Source organism: Lathamus discolor, chromosome Z, assembly GCF_037157495.1.
Source record: "Lathamus discolor isolate bLatDis1 chromosome Z, bLatDis1.hap1, whole genome shotgun sequence".
Taxonomy (NCBI): Eukaryota; Metazoa; Chordata; class Aves; order Psittaciformes; family Psittacidae; genus Lathamus; species Lathamus discolor.
The window spans coordinates 111,734,983-111,760,184 of record NC_088909.1 but is presented as its reverse complement, the minus strand read 5'-3'; the positions used below and the strand labels follow the sequence as shown (position 1 = coordinate 111,760,184).

General features: G+C 55.5%; 1 protein-coding gene across 2 annotated transcripts; it reads left to right on the top strand.

The window, feature by feature from the left end:
* Positions 1–23,731, top strand: LOC136005323 (methyl-CpG-binding domain protein 2-like). Of its 2 annotated transcripts, XR_010608757.1 has the most exons (8): positions 1–180; positions 2,379–2,538; positions 3,749–3,886; positions 11,887–11,977; positions 14,031–14,208; positions 19,283–19,394; positions 23,305–23,458; positions 23,553–23,731. XR_010608757.1 is itself a non-coding variant. In XM_065662711.1 (7 exons), exons 1-6 carry the CDS (start codon positions 68–70, stop codon positions 19,386–19,388), a joined length of 786 nt encoding a protein of 261 aa, XP_065518783.1. In that variant the 5' UTR covers positions 1–67; the 3' UTR covers positions 19,389–19,394; positions 23,305–23,731. The 2 variants fall into 2 exon arrangements, 1 of the variants encoding a protein (XP_065518783.1); XM_065662711.1 differs by having other exon boundaries at positions 23,305–23,731.
* The last annotated feature ends 1,471 nt before the right edge of the window (positions 23,732–25,202 follow it).

Here is a 25,202-nt window from a genome sequence, read left to right as displayed (position 1 = left end):
GGGAGCAAAGATCCCGGTTCCGGTTCCGGTTCCGCTGTCGTCGGTGTCGGTTCCGGTTCCGGCCCGCATGGAGCGGCAGGGCCGCATGGAGTGCCCCGCGCTGCCGCCGGGCTGGAAGAAGGAGGAGGTGATCCGGAAGTCGGGGCTGAGCGCCGGCAAGAGCGATGTCTACTACTTCAGGTACGGGAGCGCCGGGAACGGCGACGGGAACGGCAACGGGAATGGCAACGGGAATAACGGGGATAACGGGGATAACGGGAGCGGAGCTGAGCCCCCCTCCTGGCTCCGGTAACAGGGTCCTAGTGCCCCCCTCATGGCTCCGGTAACAGGGTCCTAGTGCCCCCCTCATGGCTCCGGTAACAGGGTCCTAGTGCCCCCCCCATAGCTCCGGTAACAGGGTCCTAGTGCCCCCCTGCTATGGCTCCGGTAACAGGGTCCTAGTGCCCCCCCCATATCTCCGGTAACAGGGTCCTAGTGCCCCCCTCATGGCTCCGGTAACAGGGTCCTAGTGCCCCCCTGCTATGGCTCCGGTAACAGGGTCCTAGTGCCCCCCCCTCCTATGGCTCCGGTAACAGGGTCCTAGTGCCCCCCTCATAGCTCCGGTAACAGGGTCCTAGTGCCCGCCTGCTCCATCACTGCTTAACCTGGCCCTTACTGAGCCCTCCTCAGTTATGACTCAGATTCCTGCTTTCGGGAATGCTTTGGGCCTTTCCCTGCCCCTTTGCTCCAGGGCACTTTGGGCCTGGGTTTGGATTCAGTTCTTCAAGGCACGCACTTCCTATTGGGATCTGGTCCGTGGGATCTCTTTCCGCATCCCTGCCGGGATCTGGTCCATGGAGGGAAGGCCAAAGAGCTTCAGGTCTTTCCTTAGGGTGAGCCCTTCAGTTTATTCCTATCCAGGTGTTTTCGGGATTCCAGACTTCGGGAAAGCCCTCCTAATTCCCAGGATTCCCAGGTTTTCCTGGTTGTTTTGCCAGGAATGACGTTGGGATGTGAAAACACCTCCAAAACCCCAGGAAAAGGCTTGGATTTGCCTTCATTGACTGCAGCGATGGGAAGCAGAACGGGAATGAAGGGGATGGAATCCTGGAATGCCGTGGCTTGGAAGGGAGCTTCAAGCTCTGCCTGTTCCAATAGGGAAACCTTCCTCTGGATGGAGAAGAGGGCGGCATTCCCAATAGGGAATAGGGAATAGGGAATAGGGAATAGGGATGGGGCTTGGAATGACCTGGAAGGTGTCCCTGTAGGACCCGGATGAGCTTCAGGCCCTTTTCCAAGCCAAACCATTCCATGGCTCCATGCTTGGGTTGGGAATTCCCAATGGAAAGAGGAAAGGGGTGGAAACGCTTCCCAGATCCTTCCCTTGGGTCCTCATCCGTGGTTTTCCATGAAAACCCTGCTAAGAAGTGCTTTTCCCAGGGGGTTTCCTATGGGAAGGCTCCCGTCTCCCCATCCCTGCTTCCCATCTCTGCTTTTGCCGTCGCTGCTTCCCATTGGAAACCTAAATCAATTGGAAAAGGGCAGGGAATTGGAATCCAGCTGGGAAAACCCGGCCAAAAAAAAAAAAAGAGGGAATGTTGGTAAATGTTCTGATCCGTAGGGAAAAAAAAAATGGGAATTGCTTTGTGTTCCTTAGGGAATCCTTTGGGACGAAGGCAGCTTCAAGCTGATCCAGGGCCAGTGGGGAGCTGGTGACATCCATGATCCAGGTCCTTTCCATAGGGAAAGAGGGATTGCCCTTGTAGGAAGTGAGGTGTAAGGGGATGCCGAAAGCCTCCTTCCATAGGGATTATCCCTGTATCCCATGAAGCCTTGGAATGAAGTGGGAACATAGAATGGGAAAGCTGCCAATGGAGCCATCCCAGAATTCCCAATGGAGGCATCCCAAAACTCCCCTTGGAGCCGTCCCGGAGCTCCCAATGCAGCCATCGCAGAATTCCCAATGGAGGCATCCCAAAATTCCCAGTGGGAACATCCCAGAATTCCAAATGGAGAAATCCTGGAATTCCCAATGGGAACGTCCCACAATTCCCAATGGAGCCGTCCCACAATTTCCAGTGGAGCCATTCTAGAATTCCAAATGGAGCTATCCCAGAATTCCCAATGGAGCCATCCCAAAGCTCCCAAGGGAGCCGTTCTAGACTTCCCAAGGGAGCCATCCCAGAATTCCCAATGGGAACATCGCAGACTTCCCAATGGAGAAATCCGGTGGTTCCCAATGGGTCCATCCCACAATTCCCAAATGGGCGCTTCCCGGAATTCCCAGTGGGGCCACCCCAGAGCTCCCGGCGGAGAAATCCCAGAATTCCCGTTGGGATCATCGCACGGCTCCCCTGCGGAGCGCTCGCTGCTGACCGGGCTCTGTTCCCTGTTGCCAGCCCCAGCGGGAAGAAGTTCCGGAGCAAGCCGCAGCTGGCGCGGTTCCTCGGGAATGCCGTGGACCTGAGCAGCTTTGACTTCCGCACGGGGAAGATGATGCCCGGCAAAGCGCAGAAGAACAAGCAGAGACTGCGGAACGAGGCCCTCAACCCCACCAAGGTTTGGGATGCGCCCGTTTTCCCCCCGGGAAAAACGCCCACTCCTCCACCCATTCCGTGCTTCGGGAATTGCTTCCAGCCGGACCCCTTGGGATCCTCTTGGGGAGGCTCGGGTCCCGCTTGGAATCCCATTGGATCCTGCTTGGGACCCTTGGATACCGCTTGGAATCCCATTGGGTCCCGCTTGGAATCCCATTGGATCCTGCTTGGAATCCCATTGGGTCCTGCTTGGAATCCCATTGGATCCTGCTTGGAATCCCATTGGGTCCCGCTTGGAATCCCATTGGGTCCTGCTTGGGACCCTTGGATCCTGCTTGGAATCCCATTGGGTCCTGCTTGGAATCCCATTGGATCCTGCTTGGAATCCCATTGGGTCCCGCTTGGAATCCCATTGGGTCCTGCTTGGGACCCTTGGATCCTGCTTGGAATCCCATTGGATCCTGCTTGGAATCCCATTGGATCCTGCTTGGAATCCCATTGGGTCCTGCTTGGGACCCTTGGATCCTGCTTGGAATACCATTGGATCCTGCTTGGAATCCCATTGGGTCCCACTTGGAATCCCATTGGGTCCTGCTTGGGACCCTTGGATCCCGCTTGGAATCCCATTGGGTCCCACTTGGATCCTCTTTTCCTCCTCTTTTGCCCTAAGGATTCATTCCCATTTCCTCTTTCCCTTCTGTTTTCCAACAGGGCTTTTTTCCTTTTGTTTTCCCATAGGGATTCATTCCCATTCCCTTTTTTCCTTCTGTTTCCCAGTAGCAATTCTATTCCCATTCCCTCTTTTCCTCCTGTTTCCCAATAGGGATTCATTCCCATTCCCTCATTTCCTCCTGTTTTCCAATAGGGATTCATTCCCATTCCCTCTTTTCCTCCTGTTTCCCAATAGGGATTCATTCCCATTCCCTCTTTTCCTCCTGTTTTCCAATAGGGATTCATTCTCATTCCCTCTTTTCCTCCTGTTTTCCAATAGGGATTCATTCTCATTCCCTCTTTTCCTCCTGTTTTCCAATAGGGATTCTATTCCCATTCCCTCTTTTCCTCCTGTTTTCCAATAGGGATTCTATTCCCGTTCCCTCTTTTCCTCCTGTTTCCCAAATGGGATTCTATTCCCGTTCCCTGTTTTCCCTCCTGTTTCCCTGGAGGGCTCTTTTCCCTCTGTTTTCCCAGAGGGACTCCTTCCCATTCCCTCTTTTCCCCACGTTTTTCCATAGGGAAAGCCGGACCTCAACACCACCTTGCCCATCCGCCAGACCGCCTCCATCTTCAAGCAGCCCGTTACCAAGGTAACCAATCACCCCAGCAACAAGGTGCGGGCCGACCCCCAGCGGGTGATGGAGCAGCCGCGCCAGGTGAGCATCCCGGTGTTCCCGGCCTTCCCGTTGGGAATTGCAGGGCGATTCCGATGGGAATGGGTTCGGATGGGGCTGGGGGCGGCGCAGACCGGGTTTTCCTTCCTCGAGAGCCGGTGGTTTCGGATGGGGAATGGTGCTCCTGCGTCCGTGGCGCCGTTCCTGTGCTCCTTGGTGCTGTGCTCGCAGATGCGTGCAGCTTCCCGAAGGAAGCTCCCAGGAAACAGTTCCCAAGGGATAACCCCTTTTCCGTAGGAAAACCGTGCGGAAAATCCGTGGCATCCCATCACATCCCTGTTTTTCCCTCTGCTCCTTGTGGATGTGGAAACCCCCGTGACCTGAACCCGTCCTGCCCGAGGTCTCCGTCTCTTCCCTGCCTGTGCGTTGATGGGATTGGTCTTTGGGATGAGGATGAGGAGAAGCGGGATTTTCCCTATGGAACGAGCGATGTGCATCCTGGACTGGGATTTCCATTGGATCAGGGCATCGCTTTGGGTCTCCTTTGCCCGTCTGGAGCCGTAGCATCTCCATGGCCTTCGGATGCTGCGCCCAATGCCCCCGGAGCAGAGAGGGGCAGGATCCCTGCCCTGCGATCCAGACACCCGGAATGCTGCCGTAACCCCTAACAGACGGGAATTCCGCCTCCGCATCCTCTAAATCCAGGCGGGAAAGATGAAGGAGCCGTCTTGGGATGGTTCCAAGGCCTCCACTGAGCTCCCTGTTGGTGCCATGCGGTTCAGGAGGGGACCACGTCGGTCCCATCGCCTTCCGATGCGCATCCCATGCTTATCCCATGGCTTTTCCAAGCCCTACACTTGTCCGTGTCGGGAATATCCTTGTGGAATATCCCTGAAGGCAGGAGAGATGGGGGGCCGGCAGTGCCTTGGAATGCTTTCCTCTTGCCTTTGCTCCCAGCTGGAATGCTGCCTGGAGCTATTCCCTGCTCCTTGGTCCTTATGAGCGCTGATGGTGGACGTAGATGGGAGAGGTGGGGAAAGGCTTCTTGGGCCAGGAGTTGGCAGGGAAATCCGCACGGAAAAACGGGAAAGCAAGGGATTCCTGTTGGTATTCCTGGGATCCGGTGGTGTTCCTGGGATCCGGGTGCTTTCCAAGCAGTCTCCCCTTGTCCGCAGGGCACTGGTGGTACCCAGGAGGATGCAGGAGCATCCTTCCCGTGTGCATCCATGGATGCGCGCACGCATCCGGGTTGATGCTGAGGCTGAGCATCCAAGTTTGCCCAAGGCAGGGCCTCTTTTCCTGCTGGGATCTGTTGGGATAAAGCAGGAAAAGCATCCGTGAGGAGCCAAAGTTACCAGGAAGGCTTTGTTCCCTATGGAGCACTGGTCTCTTAGGTGCAGCCTTACCTGTGCATGGCTCAGTGTGGGGATGGATGCTGGGATGCTGAGCTCTCCCTTCCGTGTCCTTCCTCCCTTGTTCTCCAGTCCTTGCCCCAAATCCCGTAGGGAATCCTTGCCCCAAATCCCATAGGGAATCCTTGCCCCAAATCCCGTAGGGAATCCTTGCCCCAAATCCCATGGGGAATCCGGGCTTGTGGCATTCCAGGTCCGCATCCCTGTGTCTGCTCCGTATCCGTCATCGTCATCTGCTGCGATCGGATGGCTCTCCCTTTCCAAAGGCAGCATTCCCAGCCTTCCCTAAGCATTCCCGTTGGCTTTCCCCCTTACGTAGGGATCCCGGCTCCTGTGCCCTTGGGAATCCTTTCCATGACCTGGGATTGGTGAGGGGACCTCCTTATGATGCCAAAGGGGAGATCCATGGCAGCAGCATCAAACCTTGGTCCTTCTGGGAAGGAGGAACCAGTTCCACCTTGCCTGTGCTATCCATAGGGATAAATCCGTAGGGATAAATCCATACGGGCCGCTGTTGTCATTCCGGCCCCAGCCAATCCATGCAGGTCCCTTTGCATGCCAAGTGCAGTTGGCTTCGGGATGCTTCGACATCTCCCTTTGGAGCCTCTCCATAGGGTACTGTGGCCAAGGGGGTTTTCCCTGCTAAACCAGCCTAGGGAAAGGAATGCTGGGAGATTCCTCATGGATCTCGGAAGGGAAAAGCACCCATCCCATCCCAAGGAACTTCCTTGCGCGGCCCGCACGGTCCCGGCTGGATAGGGTTTGACAGGAGATGGTGCCTTCTGGATGCAGTGATTTGGATGCCATGCGTTCAGTCGGAAGTGGGAATTGGAGCTGGAATTGAGGATGTACTCCAGAAATCGTGGAATTCCATCGTTCCCCTTTAGGCGATGCTGGCTTTTATCCCAAAATCCCGTTTTCTCCCCTCGTTCCTGCTCAGCGGAAGGGCCAGGGATGCTTCAGGGCGCATCCGGAGCGGAGCGTTCCTCGTGGAGAGGGATGGATGGGAAGCAGAGGAAGCCCCTGGAATGCCCCGGAGCTATTCCAGGCACGGAATCCTTCATGGAATTCCTTGGGAGTTGAGCTGCCTGCATCCAATGGACCTGGGCTGCAAATCTTGCTTCCGGCTCCCTTCCCGTTATCCCGGTGCCTGCGGAAGGCTCAGGTCCGTGTCCCATGGAGAGCCCTTGATCCTCTCCTTGTGTTATCCTGGTGTTATCCTGATCCTATCCTTGTGTTGTCGTTGCGTTATCCCAGCGTTATCCTGGCGTTAACCTTGCGTTATCCCGGCGTTATCCTGGCGTTATCCCTGTGTTAACCCAGCGTTACCCTGGTGTTATCCTTGCGTTATTCTGGCGTTATCCATGCATTATCCATGCGTTATCCTGGCGTTGTCCGGCGTTATCCATGCGTTAACCTTGCATTATCCCGGCATTACCCCAGCGTTATCCTGGCGTTATCCCGGCGTTATCCTGGTGTTATCCTGGCGTTAACCTTGCGTTATCCCGGCGTTATCCTGGCGTTATCCCTGTGTTAACCCAGCGTTATCCTGGTGTTATCCTTGCGTTATTCTGGCGTTATCCATGCATTATCCATGCATTATCCTGGCGTTATCCCGGCGTTACCCCAGCGTTATCCTGGCGTTATCCCGGCGTTATCCTGGTGTTATCCTGGCGTTAACTGTGCGTTATTCCGGCGTTATCCTGGTGTTATCCCTGTGTTAACCCAGCGTTACCCTGGTGTTATCCATGCGTTATCCTGGCATTGTCTTGGTGTTACCCCGGCGTTGTCCCGACGTTATCCATGCGTTAACCTTGCGTTATCCTGGCGTTATCCCAGCGTTAACCTTGCGTTATCCCGGCGTTATCTGTGCGTTATCCCTGTGTTAACCCAGCGTTATCCTGGTGTTATCCTTGTGTTATTCTGGCGTTATCCATGCATTATCCATGCGTTATCTTGGCATTGTCTTGGTGTTACCCTGGCGTTATACTGGCATTGTCCCGTTGTTATCCATGCGATATCCATGCTTTATCCTGGTGTTATCCTGGCGTTATCCTGGCGTTAACCTTGTGTTATCCCGGCGTTATCCCGGCGTTATCCCGGCGTTATCCCGGCGTTATCCTTGCGTTATCCGATCTCTTGCCTCCCCCTGCTCCGTGCTCACTGCCCTTTTCCAGGCTCCATCCCAAACCTCGCCCATTGAGCCCCGGATGCGTGGTACCCAAGGCACCATCGGCTCCGTTGCCTGGCAACCCCAGTGATGGGCGGGCTGAGCACTGGCTGCTCCCATTGCCCTCAGGCGCTTCCAGGGTACCCTTACAGAGGTAGCTGGGGGGGGGGGGGGTCAGTGAGTATTATGGGATGCGATTCCTTTGGTTTGGTGGCCGACGAGGGCATTTGCCTCAGGATACAGCCCCGATAGCATCACCTGCCTGCAGGCCGGAGTGCTCTCTAAAAGAGGCTTGTAAACGGGGTTCGTGCGTCCTGATGTCTGGATTTGCACTGGATTCCATTGGGAAAGGTTCTGGAATGAGGTTCTGTGTGAGGAATAACTCCTGGCCATGGGAATGGTTCTGTCCTCAGTCCAAAAGGCCTGATCCCAGCGCGGCATTCCGTAGATGGCTCCTTGCCGATGGTTCTGCAGGAGAAAGATGGGATTCAGCTCTCAGCACGGATGTGCTTTCATTCCCTAGGGATTGGAGACTGAAACCAGGTGGGGTTGGGAGACGTCACCTTCCTGGCTGAGATCCAGTGGGATCATCCAAGAGAGGGACGGGGGTGAACCCAACGAGGTTGCTGGGTTACATCCCACCTCCTTCCCAACCAGGGGAATGCCGGAGGCTTGGATGGATGTGGTGGATGCAGCTCAGCAGCTGGATATAGGAAGGGGAAGGAGGGTTTCCGGCTCATTCCTGGTATTCCAAAGGGGAGGAAGATGCTAAGGAGTGGGGCTGGGACCATGCTGCTGGCTCCATCGTCATCTTCCTGAAGGGAATGTGTGCTGCGGGTTCAAAGCACCAGTCTATGCCTGTTCCAATGCAATAGAGCAGCAGCAGCGGGATTATTGCCCCTGTCTCCTGGGCATCCCACCCCATCCATCCCACCCTAACCCACCCCATCCCATCCCATCCATCCCATCCCATCCATCCCACCCTAACCCACCCCATCCATCCCATCCATCCCACCCTAACCCACCCCATCCATCCCATCCATACCATCCCATCCATCCCATCCATCCCACCCTAACCCATCCCATCCCATCCATCCCACCCTAACCCACCCCATCCCATCCCATCCATCCCACCCCATCCATCCCACCCTAACCCACCCCATCCATCCCATCCATCCCGTCCCATCCATCCCACCCTAACCCACCCCATCCCATCCCATCCATCCATCCCATCCATCCCATCCATCCCATCCCATCCATCCCACCCTAACCCACCCCATCCCATCCCATCCATCCCATCCATCCATCCCACCCTAACCCACCCCATCCCACCCCATCCCATCCCATCCATCCCATCCATCCCATCCCATCCATCCCACCCTAACCCACCCCATCCCACCCCATCCCATCACATTCATCCCATCCCATCCATCCCACCCCATTCTATCCCACCCCATCCCACCCCATTCTATCCCATCCCATCCCATCCATCCCACCCTAACCCACCCCATCCCACCCCATCCCATCCATCCATCCCATCCATCCCATCCATCCCATCCCATCCATCCCACCCTAACCCACCCCATCCCATCCCATCCATCCCACCCTAACCCACCCCATCCCACCCCATCCCATCCATCCATCCCATCCATCCCATCCCATCCATCCCACCCTAACCCACCCCATCCATCCCATCCCATCCCACCCTAACCCACCCCATCCCATCCCATCACATTCATCCCATCCATCCCATCCATTCCATCCATCCCATCCCATCCCACCCCATCCCACCCCATTCTATCCCATCCCATTCTATCCCACCCCACCCCATCCCACCCCATTCTATCCCATCCCATCCCATGCTTCCAGCCCTGGAAATAGCCAAGGGCCGGGTGAAATCTCTGCTTCTCACTGGTTAATCCCTACCTAAATCATTCCCCCCTCCCACAGCAGCCGGATGTTAAGGATATAGGGATGCTTTTCCCTTAGGAACAATGGACTTGGGGGATGGATTCCTTTGGAGCGACAGCTTCCTGCAGGCTCCCGTTGCTGGGAGCACTGGGAATGGACTTGGATTCATCCGAGGGATAGGAGCAGCTCCCAATGGGCTTCTGTTTGGTGGCAGTAGAGAGGCCGAGCTATTCCTGCCTTCTTGTCCGGATGGGAAAGGATTCCTGCCTTTGGGATGAGCACCTGGCCTCTGCCTTCCTCTGCTGCCTGTTCCAACACAGGGAAAAGCAGAATTCCCATAGGATCGCAGGGCGCAAGGGAAGGGGGGATGCGGGCGTCCCTGCCCCAGGGGTCCCTTGCGGTGCTGCTCGGCATTCCTGAATCTGGGATGCGCGCGTCGGGAAGGGAAGGATGCGGGGCTCAGGCGAGGCTGGGATGGAGCCGTTGGAGAACCCCATCCGGAGACTGGGAATGCGCTGCTTCCCTATCCCTATCCCATCGGCATTCCCGTCACTGGGCTCGAGGCCTTGCCTTTAGGGCTGCTTCAATCCCGGCGGCAGGAATCCTGCTCTGGGGATGCGGGGGCTCTCCAGGACATTCGGTCGTGGGGATCTGGGATATCCCGCTTGGATTAAGAGGGAGAGCTCCCGAATCCGGACCGGGATCTATGGATGCTACTGCCTGAGCCTCTGGGAGCATCTGGAGCATCTTGGAGCATCTGGGATCGTTTGGGATCTGGGAGCATCTTGGGGCATCCGGGAGCATTTGGGAGCATCTGGGAACATCTGGGAGCATCCGGGAACGTTTGGGATTGTCTGGGAGCATCCGGGGCATCTTGGCGCATCTGGGATCATCTTGGAGCATCTGGGATCATTTGGGATCTGGGATCATCTTGGATCATCTGCGAACATCTGGGATCATTTGGGAGCATCTGGGAGCATCCAGGAGCATCTGGATCATCCAGGATCATTTTGAGATCATTTGGGAGCATCTTGGAGCATCTTTGGGAGCATCCGGGATCATCTCGGAGCATCCGGGATCATTTGGGATCATCCAGGATCATTTGGGATCATCCGGGATCATTTGGGATCATCTGGGAGCATCTGGGATCATCCAGGAGCATCTCGGAGCATCTGGGATCATTTGGGATCATCCAGGATCATTTGGGATCATCCGGGATCATTTGGGATCATCTGGGAGCATCTGGGATCATCCAGGAGCATCTTGGAGCATCTGGGATCATTTGGGAGCATCCGGGATCATTTGGAATCATCCGGGATCATTTGGGAGCATCTGGGAACATCCAGGAGCATCTCGGAGCATCCGGGATCATTTGGGAGCATCCGGGAGCATCCGTGCTTAGGGATGGAGCCGGGCCCTGTGAGGAGCTCCCGCATCCCTGCGGCATTCCCATGGGTACCGGTATCCTCGTCCGAGTGCATCCCGATAGGGATCAGAGGAGCCAAGGCCATTGCTGGTCCCCTACCCCCCATAGCAAAAGGGGCTGTGCTCCCCTGTGCCTGTATCCTATGGAAGCGGATCCGTGATTTTGGAATGCTGGGTCTCCCGGTGCTGGAATAGGGAAGGAAAAAGGGGGAATGAAGGGAGAATTCCTTAAGAGGGCAAACTGGGAGCGATGCTGGGGAACTGTTGGAGGGGTATCCCTGCATCCCGATCCCTGCGTCCCAGTGATGCTGTGCCATGGCTGCAGTGTTAGGTGGGTATCCCTGCATCCCGATCCCTGCGTCCCGATCCCTGCATCCCAGTGATGCTGTGCCATGGCTGCAGTGTTAGGTGGGTATCCCTGCATCCCGATCCCTGCATCCCGATCCCTGTGTCCCGGTCCCTGCATCCAAGTGATTAATCCTATGGGAATCCCGGAGAGGGCCTTTGGACAAGGGACACAGGGACAGGACAAAGGGAATGGCTTGAACCTGCCAGAGGGGACACTGGGATGAGCTCTTAGGCTCAAGCTGCTCCCTATGGATACGGGCATGGATTCAAGGCCGGGCCGGATGGGATCAGCCGGCGGCAGTGATTGGAGCTGGATGGGCTTTAATAAACCGCTTCCCATGGGATGCGCACCGATGGCTTGGCGTCCATCCCTGCCCTGCTGCATGGAAAAGGCCACTTGAAGGGAATGCCATGGATCCTTCCCCAGGTGGGAAGGATTTGATCCCATATCCAGGTAATGCGGGATCCGGACCGCGCCGGAGAGGCCCCCCCCCCCCCCATCACTGCATCTCCAATGGCAAAGCCCCATTGGCGCCGGTGCTGCATCCCGACGGATCCCACCTCCTTCCGTAGCGAGCCCATTCCCGACGCCTGGAATGCCACTAGGAAGCGGGATAACGCCCTTGTGGCGCTTTACGGGCCTTAGGGCTGGTTCCGGGACTCCTCTTGTCCTGGTGCCGCTTTGAGGCTGATCCGGGTTTGCGTTTGATCCCGAATCCTTGTTTTTTGGTTGTTTTTTTTCCTTGGAAAACCTTGGAATTCTGGTCTCTTTGCAGCTTTTCTGGGAGAAGCGGCTCCAGGGGCTCAGCGCGTCCGACGTGAGCGAGGAGATCATCCGGGCCATGGAGCTGCCCAAAGGCCTCCAAGGTACCGCATCCATCGGCGCGGGGGATCCGCAGGGATGCTCCCGGGGGTTTCCCATTGCATTCCCGTGGGATGGGCTGGAGATGGGGTCCGCATCCTCGTCCGCGAGCGTGCCCTGCCGCGGGATCGGGAGCGGGGAATTTGTGCGGGTTGGGGCTGTGGAGCATGGAATTGGGAAGGCAGCGGCGGGGCCTCAGGGCGGCTTCCAGCGCCTCAAGGGGGCCTGTAGGGGTGCCATAGGGGTGCTGTGTAGGGGTGCCATAGGGGGCCTATAGGGATGCTGTAGGGATGCCGTAGGGATACTGTAGGGATGCTGTAGGGATGCTGTAGGGATGCCATAGGGATACTGTAGGGATGCTGTAGTGATGCTGTAGAGATGCTATACGGATACTGTAGGGATGCTGTAGGGATGCTATAGGAGGCCTATAGGGATGCTGTAGGGATACTGTAGGGATGCTGTAGGGATGCTGTAGGGTCGCTATAGGGGGCCTATAGGGATGCTATAGAGATACTGTAGGGGTGCTATAGGGGGCTATAGGGATGCTGTAGTGATGATATAGGGATGCTGTAGGGATGCTATAGGAGGCCTGTAGGGATGCTGTAGTGATACTATAGGGATGCTGTAGGGTTGCTATAGGGGGCCTATAGGGATGCTATAGGGATACTGTACGGATGCTATAGGGGGCTATACGGATGCTGTAGTGATGCTATAGGGATGCTGTAGGGATGCCATAGGGATGCTGTAGGGTTGCTATAGGGGGCCTATAGGGATGATATAGGGATGCTGTAGGGATGATATAGAGATGCCATAGGGATGCTATAGTGATGCTATAGGGATGCTATTGAGATGCCATAGGGATGCTGTAGGGGGTCATAGGGATGCCACAGGGGGCCGTAGGGATGCTATAGGGATGCTATGGGGATGCTCTAGGGATGCTACAGGGGGCTATAGGGATGCAGGGGAGGGACTCTTTGTTAGGGACTGCAGTGACGGGACAAGGGGTAACTGGTTAAAACTGAAACAGGGGAAGTTTAGATTGGATCTAAGGAGGAAGTTCTTACATATATAAAAATACATTTATATTTAATATATATAAGAATATATTATATATATAAATGTATTTAATATATATAAAAGTATATGAATACATAGGCATCATATATGTAGTATATATGTGTATATGTTTAGTATATATATAGGTATATACTATAATACGTATATGTATATATATGTATATGTAGTATATGTTATACGTATGTAAGTATATACTATGTATATGTACTATATATATGTATATATATGTGCATATATAGGTATGCATATGTTTATATATAAAGTATATATGAGTACTGTATATGTAACTATATATATACTAAAAGTGTATAAGTGCATATATATGGCATATATATGCAATATATATAATATATATGGTATATGTATGCTAGTATATGTACCAAAAGCTCGTATGTACTATATGTATACACTAGATAGAAGTGTACATATGCTATAATATATACTATATATATGTGTATATATGCATATATAGTATGTGTTATAAATATATATATAGTATATATATGTACTATATGTATGTACGTATAGTATATATATGCAGGGGGGTTGGAACCGGGTGATCTTGAGGCCCTTTCCAACCCTACCTATTCTATGATTCTATGATTCTCTACATATATAGTATCCATATATACTTTATATATAACTATATATATACTAAAACCATATGCGTAAGTATATATATGGTATAAATACTATATACATACATGGTATATATAGTATGTATGTTCTGGTGTGTGTATGTGTACTAAAAGTACATATATTCTCTGTGCATACGCTACATATGTGTATGCTATAATGCTGTACTATACATCCACACTATGCATACTATATATAAGTACGTATATCTGCGCTATAATGCATACCGTACCCATATATATATATGTCGCGTGTTACAAGTATACGAGCAGCATAGGCAGCGCGCGCAGGGCAGGTACCCCCGCGCCCCGTCAGCGGGTAGGTGAGCGGCCCCCCCCGGCACAGGGCTGGGCCCCGGCGGCGCGGGCGGCGCGGTGCTGCCGGCGGTGGCCAGCGCCCTGCACACGAGCGCGGCGCCCATCACCGGGCAGCTCTCGGCCGCCGCCGAGAAGAACCCGGGCGTGTGGCTGAACACGGCGCAGCCGCTCTGCAGGGCCTTCCTCGTCACCGACGACGACATACGGTGAGCGGGGGCACGCATGGGGAGGGTACGTATTGGGGGGGTACGTATTGGGGGGGTACGTATGGTGGGGGGGGCACATATGGTGAAGGGGGTACATATTGGGGTACATATGGGGGGGTACATATTTGGGGGGTACATATGGTGGGGGGGTACATATTGGGGGAGTACGTATGGTGGGGGGGTACGTATGGTGAAGGGGGGTACACATGGTGAAGGGGGGTACATATTGGGGTACATATGGGGGGTACATACTGGGGGGGTACATATGGTGGGGGGGTACATATTGGGGTACATATTGGGGGGTACATATTGGGGGGGTACATATGGTGGGTTATATATGGGGAGTGGGGGGGGTACATATGGTGAAGGGGGGGGTACATATGGTGAAGGGGGGTACATATTGGGGTACATATCGGGGGGTTCATATTGGGGGTGTCATATGGTGGGGGGGTACATATGGGGGGGTACATATGCAGGGTTATATATGGGGAGTGGGGGGGGTACATATGGTGAAGGGGGGGTACGTATGGTGAAGGGGGGTACATATTGGGGGGGTACATATGGGGGGGACATATTGGGGGGGTACATATGGTGGGGAGGGTACATATGGGGGGGTACGTATTGGGGGGGGTACATATGGTGAAAGGGGGTATATATTGGGGTACATATGGGTGGGTACATATTGGGGGGGTACATATGGTGGGGGGGTACATATTGGGGGGGTACATATGGTGGGGGGGTACATATTGGGGGGGTACGTATGGTGGGGGGGGACATATGGTGAAGGGGGGGTATGTATGGTGCGGGGGGTACATATGGTAGGGGGTTGCATATGGTGAAGGGGGAGTACATATGGGGGGGTACATATGGGGGGCTACATATGGGGGGGGACATATTGGGGGGTACATATGGGGGGGACATATGGTGAAGGGGGGGTGCATATGGTGGGGGGGTACATATGGTGGGGGAAGCACATATGGTGGGGGGGTACATATGGTGAAAGGAGGGTGCATATGGTGGAGAGGAGGTACATATGGTGGGGAGTACATATGGTGGGGGGGTACATATGGGGGTACGTTTGGGGGGTTATATATGGGGAGTGGGGGGGTACATATGGTGAGGGGTGTACATATGGTGAGGGGGCTACGTATGGTGAAGGGGGGGTATGTATGGTGGGGGGGGCACGTATGGTGAGGGACACATGTTGTGGAGGGCACATATGGTGAAGGGCAGGGCATATATGGTGGGGGGGGGGGCACATACAGTGAGTGTCAAGAGGCGGCACAGGGACCCACTGGGATCAGCGCTGTGAGCAGGATAAGGCCGGGAATGGGGTTGGGAATGGGGTTTGGAATGGGGTCAGGAATGGGGTCAGGAATGGGGTCAGGAATGGGGTCAGGAATGGGGTTTGGAATGGGCTGGGAATGGGGTTTGGAATGGGGTCGGGAATGGGGCCAGGAATGGGGTCAGGAATGGGGTTTGGAATGGGGTCGGGAATGGGGTTTGGAATGGGGCCAGGAATGGGGCCAGGAATGGGGCCGGGAATGGGGTCGGGAATGGGGTTTGGAATGGGGCCAGGAATGGGGCCAGGAATGGGGCCGGGAATGGGGCCAGGAATGGGGCCAGGAATGGGGCCGGGAATGGGGTCGGGAATGGGGTTTGGAATGGGGCTGATGTGGGCGCAGTGCTGTGGAGGGGACGATGCTGGGGTGCCCCTGCCCTCACGCGGCCGCGCAGGAGCCCTCCTGCCTGCAGCAGGCGCTGAACGCAAACAGGAGCCGGGTGCACCCAAAACCCACGCTTTGTGCCCCAAAAGAGCGGCCGCGGTCAGGATCGGGCCCTGCCCATCCCGGTTTCCTTACGGACGTTTCGGGATCGGCTGCTGATCCCGCGTGTGCCACATTCCGGGGCAGGGAGCGCAGGGGGGGCCCGGGGGACCCCGCAGGATGAGCCCGGGGATGGGGCCGCTTGGCAGGGACGGCGCCGAGCACCCGAGCGCGGGGCACGGGCAGCAGCGGCGCGGGGGCACCGGAGACCGTGGTCCTTAGGGGCGAATGCGCAATGATGGAAACCAAAACCAACCCCAACCCCAGACCTAACCCTAAACCAAAACCAACCACAATCCTAACCCTAACCCTAACCCCAACCCCAACCCTAACCCTAACCCAATGCAAACCTCAAACTCAATCCTAACCCTAAAAGCAACCCTAACTCCTAACCCCTAAACCCAACCCCAAACCTAACCCCAACCCTAAACCAAACCCAACCCTAACCCCAACCCCAACCCCAACCCTAAACCAAAACCAAACCCAACCCTAACCCCAACCCGAACCCTAACCCTAACCCAATGCAAACCTCAAACTCAATCCTAACCCTAAAAGCAACCCTAACCCTAACCCCAACCCCAACCCCAACCCTAAACCAAAACCAACCGCAATCCTAACCCTAACCCTAACCCAATGCAAACCACAAACTCAACCTTAACCCTAAAAGCAACCCTAACTCCTAACCCCTAAACCCAACCCCAAACCTAACCCCACCCATAACCCCAACCCCAAACCTAACACAACCCTAACGCTAACCCAACCATAAACCAACCCCAACCCTAACCCTAAACTTAACCCCAACCCTAACCATAACCCCTAAGCCTAACCCTAACCCTAAAACAAACCCTAACTCCTAACCCATCCCCAACCCTAACCCTAACCCCTAACCCCAACCTCAAACCCCAACCTCAAACCTAACACAACCCTAACGCTAACCCAACCGTAACCCAACCCCAACGCTAACCCTAAACTTAACCCCAACCCTAACCATAACCCCTAAGCCTAACCCTAACCCAACCATAACGCAATCCCAACACCAACCCTAACCCCAACCGCAACCCTAACCCCAACCCCAACACTAACCCTAATGCCTAACCCCTAACCCTAACCCCTAACCCTAACCATAACGCCTAACCCTAACCCTAACCTAACCCCAACCCTAACCCTAACCCTAACCCCAACCCAAAACCAACCCCAACCACAACCCTAACCCTAAACCTAACCGCAACCCTAACCATAACCCCTAACCCAACCCCAACCCTAACCCTAACTCAGCCCTAACCCAAAGCTAACCCCAAACCCAACCCAAACCACAACCCCAACCTGAACCCTAACCTAACCCTAACCTAACCCTAACCCAACCCTAACCGCAACCCTAACCCAACCGTAACCCAACCCCAACTCTAACCCCAACCCCAACCCCAACCCTAACCCTAACCCAACCCAACCCTAACCCAACCCCAACCCAACCCCAACCCAACCCTAACCCAACCCCAACCCCAACCCCATCCCTAACCCCAACCCTAACCCCAACACCAACCCAACCCCAACCCCAACCCAACCCCAACCTAACCCAACCCCAACCCTAACCCCATCCCTAACCCCAACCCAATCCTAACCCCAACCCCAACCCAACCCCAACCCTAACCCCAACCCCATCCCTAACCCCAACCCATCCCCAACCCAACCCGACCCTGGTGCAGCGTTCGTGTTCCATTGGGAGCGCCTCCGAGGAGGAGCTTTTGTTCCCTGCTGTCACCGGAGCGCCGAACGTTGCCCCCCGCGCCCGGCGCTGACCCAAACCCCCCTGAACTCACACCAAAACCCGGGTTCGCTCCCCCGCTGCCGCCCGGGGGGCGCCCCATGGGATGGAGCGGGATCATGGAGCGGGGCCGGAGCTGCTCCCGGTGCTCCCGGTGCAAGAGGGGCTTTGAGCCCCCCCCCCCCGCTGCGCTCGTGGTGGGCATGTCCTGCTGCGTTTTGTAGGGAGCTGCCCCAAAGGAGGGAAGGGGAGGGGAAGGGAAGGGGAAGGGAAAGGGAAGGGAAAGGGAAAGGAGAGGGAAAGAAGAGGGAAGGGGAAGGGAAAGGGAAGGGAAAGGGAAGGGAAAGGGAAAGGGAAGGGAAAGGAGAGGGAAAGGGAAGGGAAAGGGAAAGGAGAGGGAAAGGGAAGGGAAAGGGAAGGGAAGGGAAAGGGAAGGGAAAGGGAATGCAAGGGGAATGGAAAGGGAAAGGAAAGGGGAAGGGAAAGGGAAGGGAAAGGGAAAGGGAAAGGAAGGGAAAGGGAAGGGAAAGGAAGGGAAAGGGAAAGGGAAAGGAAGGGAAAGGGAAGGGAAAGGAAGGGAAAGGGAAGGGAAAGGGAAAGGGAAAGGAAGGGAAAGGGAAGGGAAAGGAAGGGAAAGGGAAGGGAAAGGGAAAGGGAAAGGGAAGGGAAAGGGAAGGGGAAGGAAAGGGGAAGGGAAAGGGAAGGGAAAGGGGAAGGGAAAGGGAAGGGAAAGGGAAAGGGAAAGGAAGGGAAAGGGAAGGGAAAGGAAGGGAAAGGGAAGGGAAAGGGAAAGGGAAAGGGAAGGGAAAGGGAAGGGGAAGGAAAGGGGAAGGGAAAGGGAAGGAAAGGGAAGGGGAAGGGAAGGGGAAAGGGAAAGGAAGGGAAAGGGAAGGGAAAGGGAAGGGGAAGGAAAGGGGAAGGGAAAGGGAAAGGGAAAGGAAGGGAAAGGGAAGGGAAAGGGAAGGGAAAGGAAAGGGAAGGGGAAGGGAAAGGGAAAGGAAGGGGAAGGGAAGGGAAAGGAAAGGGAAAGGGAAGGGAAAGGAAAGGGAAAGGGAAGGGAAAGGGAAGGGAATGGAAGGGGAATGGAAAGGGAAAGGAAAGGGGAAGGAAAGGGAAAGGAAAGGGGAAGGAAAGGGGAAGGGAAGGGGAAGGGAAGGGAAAGGGGATGCAGAGGGGATGCAAAGGGAATGGAAAGGGAAGGGAAAGGGAATGGAAAAGGGGATGCAGAGGGAATGCGAACAGAGTGCAAGGGGAATGGAAAGGGAAGGGAAAGGGAGCGCAAAGGGGATGGAAGGGGAATGGAAAGGGGCAGGAATGGAAAGGGAAGGCAAAGGGGATGCAAAGGGAATGGAAAGGGAACACAAGGGGAACACAAGGGGGGCACAAGGGCAGCACCGTCCCGTGAGGGGCGCTGGGGGGCTGCGTCTCCGCCGCTCGCCCTTCCCGGCGGGTGCCCGCGCAGCCGCGATGGATGCAGCCCCCGCAGGAAGCAGGAGCAGCGCGTGCAGCAGGTGCGCAGGAGGCTGGAGGAGGCACTGATGGCCGACAGCCTGTCCCGGGCCGCGGACGCCGATCCTGCAGCGGAGGCGTAGGAGCGGGTGAGGGACCCGGCCCGCGCCGGAGGGCCCCAGTGCCAGCGTCCTCGTGCGCAGCGGTACCGGGGGGAGCGGGGGCCCCGTCCCCTTCCTTGGCATCAGTGGGGTGCAGCGGGCACAGGGATTCCCTGTGCGTCCTTTGGGATTCCCCTTTCCGTCCTTTGGGATCAATGGGGAGAAGCAGGCACAGGGATTCCCTTTTCCATCCTTTGGGATCAATGGGGTGGAGCGGGCACAGGGATTCCCCTTTGCATCCTTTGGGATCAATGGGGAGAAGCACTCATAGGGATTCCCCTTTCCATCCTTTGGGATCAGTGGGGAGAAGCGGGCACAGGGATTCCCCTTTCCATCCTTTGGGATCAATGGGGAGAAGCGGGCACAGGGATTCCCCTTTCCATCCTTTGGGATCAGTGGGGTGAAGCACTCATAGGAATTCCCTTTTCCATCCTTTGGGATTCCCTTTTGCATCCTTTGGGATCAATGGGGTGAAGCACTCATAGGGATTCCCCTTTCCATCCTTTGGGATCAATGGGGTGGAGCAGGCACACGGATTCCGTTCCCCATCCTTTGGGATCAATGGGGTGAAGCACTCATAGGAATTCCCTTTTCCATCCTTTGGGATTCCCTTTTGCATCCTTTGGGATCAATGGGGTGAAGCACTCATAGGGATTCCCTTTTCCATCCTTTGGGATCAATGGGGAGAAGCGGGCACAGGGATTCCCTTTTCCATCCTTTGGGATCAATGGGGAGAAGCAGGCACAGGGATTCCCTTTTCCATCCTTTGGGATCAATGGGGTTGAAGCACTCATAGGGATTCCCTTTTCCATCCTTTGGGATCAATGGGGAGAAGCGGGCACAGGGATTCCCCTTTCCATCCTTTGGGATCAGTGGAGAGAAGCGGGCACAGGGAATCCCTTTTCTTGTCCTTTGGAATCAATGGGGAGAAGCAGGCACAGGGATTCCCTTTTCCATCCTTTGGGATCAATGGGGTGAAGCAGGCACAGGGATTCCCTTTCCACCCTTTGGGATCAATGGGGTGGAGCGGGCACACGGATTCCGTTCCCCATCCTTTGGGATCAATGGGGTGAAGCACTCATAGGGATTCCCTTTTCCATCCTTTGGGATCAATGGGGTGCAGCGGGCACAGGGATTCCCCTGTGCATCCTTTGGGATCAATGGGGAGAAGCACTCATAGGGATTCCCCTTTCCATCCTTTGGGATCAATGGGGAGAAGCGGGCACAGGGATTCCCCTTTGCATCCTTTGGGATCAATGGGGAGAAGCACTCATAGGGATTCCGTTTTCCATCCTTTGGGATCAATGGGGAGAAGCGGGCACAGGGATTCCCCTTTGCATCCTTTGGGATCAATGGGGTGAAGCGGGCACACGGATTCCGTTCCCCATCCTTTGGGATCAATAGGGTGAAGCACTCATAGGGATTCCCCTTTCCATCCTTTGGGATCAATGGGGAGAAGCAGGCACAGGGATTCCCTTTTCCACCCTTTGGGATCAATGGGGTGAAGCAGGCACAGGGATTCCCTTTTCCACCCTTTGGGATCAATGGGGTGAAGCAGGCACAGGGATTCCCTTTTCCACCCTTTGGGATCAATGGGGTGGAGCGGGCACAGGGATTCCCTTTTCCACCCTTTGGGATCAATGGGGTGAAGCAGGCACAGGGATTCCCTTTTCCACCCTTTGGGATCAATGGGGAGAAGCAGGCACAGGGATTCCCTTTTCCACCCTTTGGGATCAATGGGGTGAACCGACCTCTCCATGCGGTTTTCCATGCCCGTGGATGCCGCGGTTCCATAGGGATCCCTTCATTCCCCTTGGCTCCGCTGGGGTGTTTGCACCCCCTTGATGTGGGGCTCCAGGCGGGTCCTGCCCCATAGCCCGCAGCGGGGATGGCTCCGTGGCTCCCCGCTATGGCAAGAGCAGGATCCCGGTGCTGATGCTGCCCCCGGGGCCGGGCTGGAATCGTGTCCGTGAGGGATGCGCCGGCCGCTGGGCTCCCGGATCCCGGCGTTTTCCGGGATGTGGGAATGCCGGCGATTTTGGCGTTTCGTGCCGTCAAAGCCCCGCTTGCTCCGTGTTCCTGCTGCCAGACCCCATAACCGCGGGCGCCCCGAAGGCACCCCCGACATCACGGTGTCTTTTACATGGCAGTTTCTCAGCTTCATCTACATCTACATACCTACACCTGTCTATGTATCCATCTGTATGTGTATAGCTATACCTGTCTATATCTATGTCTGTCTATATATGTATATCTATATCTATCTATATATGCATATCTATATCTATCTATATCTATATCTGTATCTATATATGTGTATATCTATATATATCTGTATATTTTTATCTATATCTATATATCTGTATATCTATATCTGTCTATATCTATATATCTATATATATAGATGTAGATAGATATATATATCTCTATATATCTATATCTATCTATCTATATATATCTATATATATCTTTATCTATATCTATATATCTATATATATCTATATTTATATCTATACATCTATATATCTCTATATATCTCTATATCTGTATCTATATATCTCTCTCTATATCTATATGCATCTATACATCTATATATCTCTCTATATCTCTGTATCTATCTCCTTCTATATCTGTATATCTATATATATCTACATCTATATATCTATATGTATACATCTATATCTATATATCTATATATCTATATCTGTACCTATATATTTATACCTATATACCTGTATCTGTATATCTTTATCTATACCTATATATCTATATACCTATACCTGTATCTATGTATCTGTATATCTCTACATCTCTATATCTATATCTCTATATCTCTATGTATCTATATCTATACATCTATACACCTATATATCTATATCTATACATCTATACACCTATATATCTATATCTATATATCTATACATATATCCAGATCTCGATATATCTAGATCTCTCGATATATCTATATGTATATATCTATATATCTATCTATATCTATATACCTATACCTATGTATCTATATCTATATACCTATACCTATGTATCTATATCTACATCTCTCTATCTCTATCTCTATATTATATATGTATATGTGTATCTGTATGCAGCCTGCAGGCTCTGCGTGCTGCCGGCCGCACCGCACGCCCCACTGCAGCGGTTGTGCTTCACCCAGCGCCGCGCCGCGGGCACCATTCCTTCCCCGGTCACCCCATCCCATCCCCATCCCCATCCCATCCCCATCCCATCCCCATCCCCATCCCATCCCATCCCCATCCCCATCCCCATCCCATCCCCATCCCATCCCCATCCCATCCCCATCCCATGCCCATCCCATGCCCATCCCATGCCCATCCCATCCCCATCCCCATCCCCATCCCCATCCCATCCCCATCCCATCCCCATCCCATCCCCATCCCATCCCATCCCCATCCCCATCCCCATCCCATCCCCATCCCATCCCCATCCCATCCCCATCCCATGCCCATCCCATGCCCATCCCATGCCCATCCCATGCCCATCCCATCCCCATCCCCATCCCATCCCCATCCCATCCCCATCCCATCCCCATCCCATCCCCATCCCATCCCCATCCCATCCCCATCCCATCCCCATCCCCATCCCATCCCCATCCCCATCCCATCCCCATCCCATCCCATCCCCATCCCCATCCCATCCCCATCCCATCCCATCCCATCCCATCCCCATTCCCATTCCCATTCCCAACACCGATCCCATCGCACCCCCCCACGCTGTGCTCAGACCCTTCCGCAGGCGCCTGGAGGCCACGGCTGCTGTGGGGCGACGGGCGCTGCGTGCGGGCAGCGCCTTCGGTGTGGGGCTGCGCCAGGAAAAGGCCTTTTTCCGCAGGGAAAACCGAGCATTCCCGTCTGTTTTCCAGGTTCCTGGAACTGGCTCGTCCCGGGAGGAGCTTCCCGAGGGGCAGAGGCACTTTTCTCCTTCGGCCTTCCGTCGCAGGACGCAGCGGAGCCGCGCACATCGACAGCTTTGGATAGCATTAAAACCAATGCCTTTTCTAGACTCCTGTTCCCCATGTACATATCCCACCCGGAAAAGCGACTTTATTTTGTCTCCTGCGACGCAAAACTACCTTTTTTTAACTACCGACCCTCGCCCTTTCCCTAAAAGCTGAGCTTTTGACGCCAGGTTTCAAACCGACCCGACCCCCGTACCGAGCACTTGTTTTTCCCTGTGGATCCCAACCGAAGCGCTCCCGAATTCAGGATCGCCGCGACTGTACATACAGAGATTTTTATACCGCGCGTCCCGAGCTCGCCCCTGTGAAGACAAGTAAAGGATGGATTTGATTCCCGGCGCTTGGAATCGCGTCTGTGTCCCGGGCGGGGAGGATGCGGGAGGCCCGGATCTGCCATGGGGACGTGCGGGATGCGCAGGGATGCGGCAGCAGCGGGACCGGGAATGGATGCGCTGGGCTGCGGCAACGGCACGGGGCAGCATCCCCGGTACCTGCAGCACCCCCGGTACCTTCAGCACCCCGGTACCTGCAGCACCCCCGGTACCTGCAGCACCCCGGTACCTGCAGCACCCCCGGTACCTGCAGCACCCCGGTACCTGCAGCATCCCCGGTACCTGCAGCACCCCGGTACCTGCAGCATCCCCGGTACCTGCAGCACCCCGGTACCTGCAGCATCCCCGGTACCTGCAGCACCCTGGTACCTGCAGCACCCCGGTACCTGCAGCATCCCCGGTACCTGCAGCACCCCGGTACCTGCAGCACCCCCGGTACCCGCAGCACCCCGGTACCCGCAGCACCCCGGTACCTGCAGCACCCCCAGTACCTGCAGCACCCCGATACCCGCAGCACCCCGGTACCTGCAGCACCCCCGGTACCTGCAGCACCCCGGTACCCGCAGCACCCCCGGTACCTGCAGCACCCCCGGTACCTGCAGCACCCCGGTACCCGCAGCACCCCGGTACCTGCAGCACCCCCGGTACCTGCAGCACCCCGGTACCTGCAGCATCCCCGGTACCTGCAACACCCCGGTACCTGCAGCACCCCCGGTACCTGCAACACCCCGGTACCTGCAGCACCCCGGTACCTGCAGCACCCCGGTACCCGCAGCACCCCCGGTACCTGCAGCACCCCGGTACCTTCAGCACTCCCGGTACCTTCCTCACCCCCGGTACCTGCAGCACCCCCAGTACCTGCAGCATCCCCGGTACCTGCAGCACCCCCGGTACCTGCAGCACCCCGGTACCTGCAGCACCCCCGGTACCTGCAGCACCCCGGTACCTGCAGCATCCCCGGTACCCGCAGCACCCCCGGTACCTGCAGCATCCCCGGTACCTGCAGCACCCCCGGTACCTTCCTCACCCCCAGTACCTGCAGCACCCCCGGTACCTTCAGCACCCCGGTACCTGCAGCACCCCCGGTACCTTCCTCGCCCCGGTACCTGCAGCACCCCCGGTACCTTCAGCACCCCGGTACCTGCAGCACCCCCGGTACCTTCAGCACCCCGGTACCTGCAGCACCCCCGGTACCTTCCTCGCCCCGGTACCTGCAGCATCCCCGGTACCTTCAGCACCCCCGGTACCCGCAGCACCCCGGTACCTTCAGCACCCTGGTACCTGCAGCATCCCCGGTACCTTCAGCACCCTGGTACCTGCAGCATCCCCGGTACCTTCAGCACCCCCGGTACCTGCAGCACCCCCGGTACCTGCAGCACCCCCGGTACCTGCAGCATCCCCGGTACCTGCAGCACCCCGGTACCTGCAGCACCCCGGTACCTGCAGCACCCCCGGTACCTGCAGCACCCC

Coding starts and splice junctions, on each gene's coding strand:
- LOC136005323 (XM_065662711.1), top strand. CDS start 68: ATGGAGCGGCAGGGCCGCATGGAGTGCCCCGCGCTGCCGCCGGGCTGG. Junction 181..2,378: donor AGCGATGTCTACTACTTCAG/GTACGGGAGCGC, acceptor CCCTGTTGCCAG/CCCCAGCGGGAAGAAGTTCC. Junction 2,539..3,748: donor AGGCCCTCAACCCCACCAAG/GTTTGGGATGCG, acceptor GTTTTTCCATAG/GGAAAGCCGGACCTCAACAC.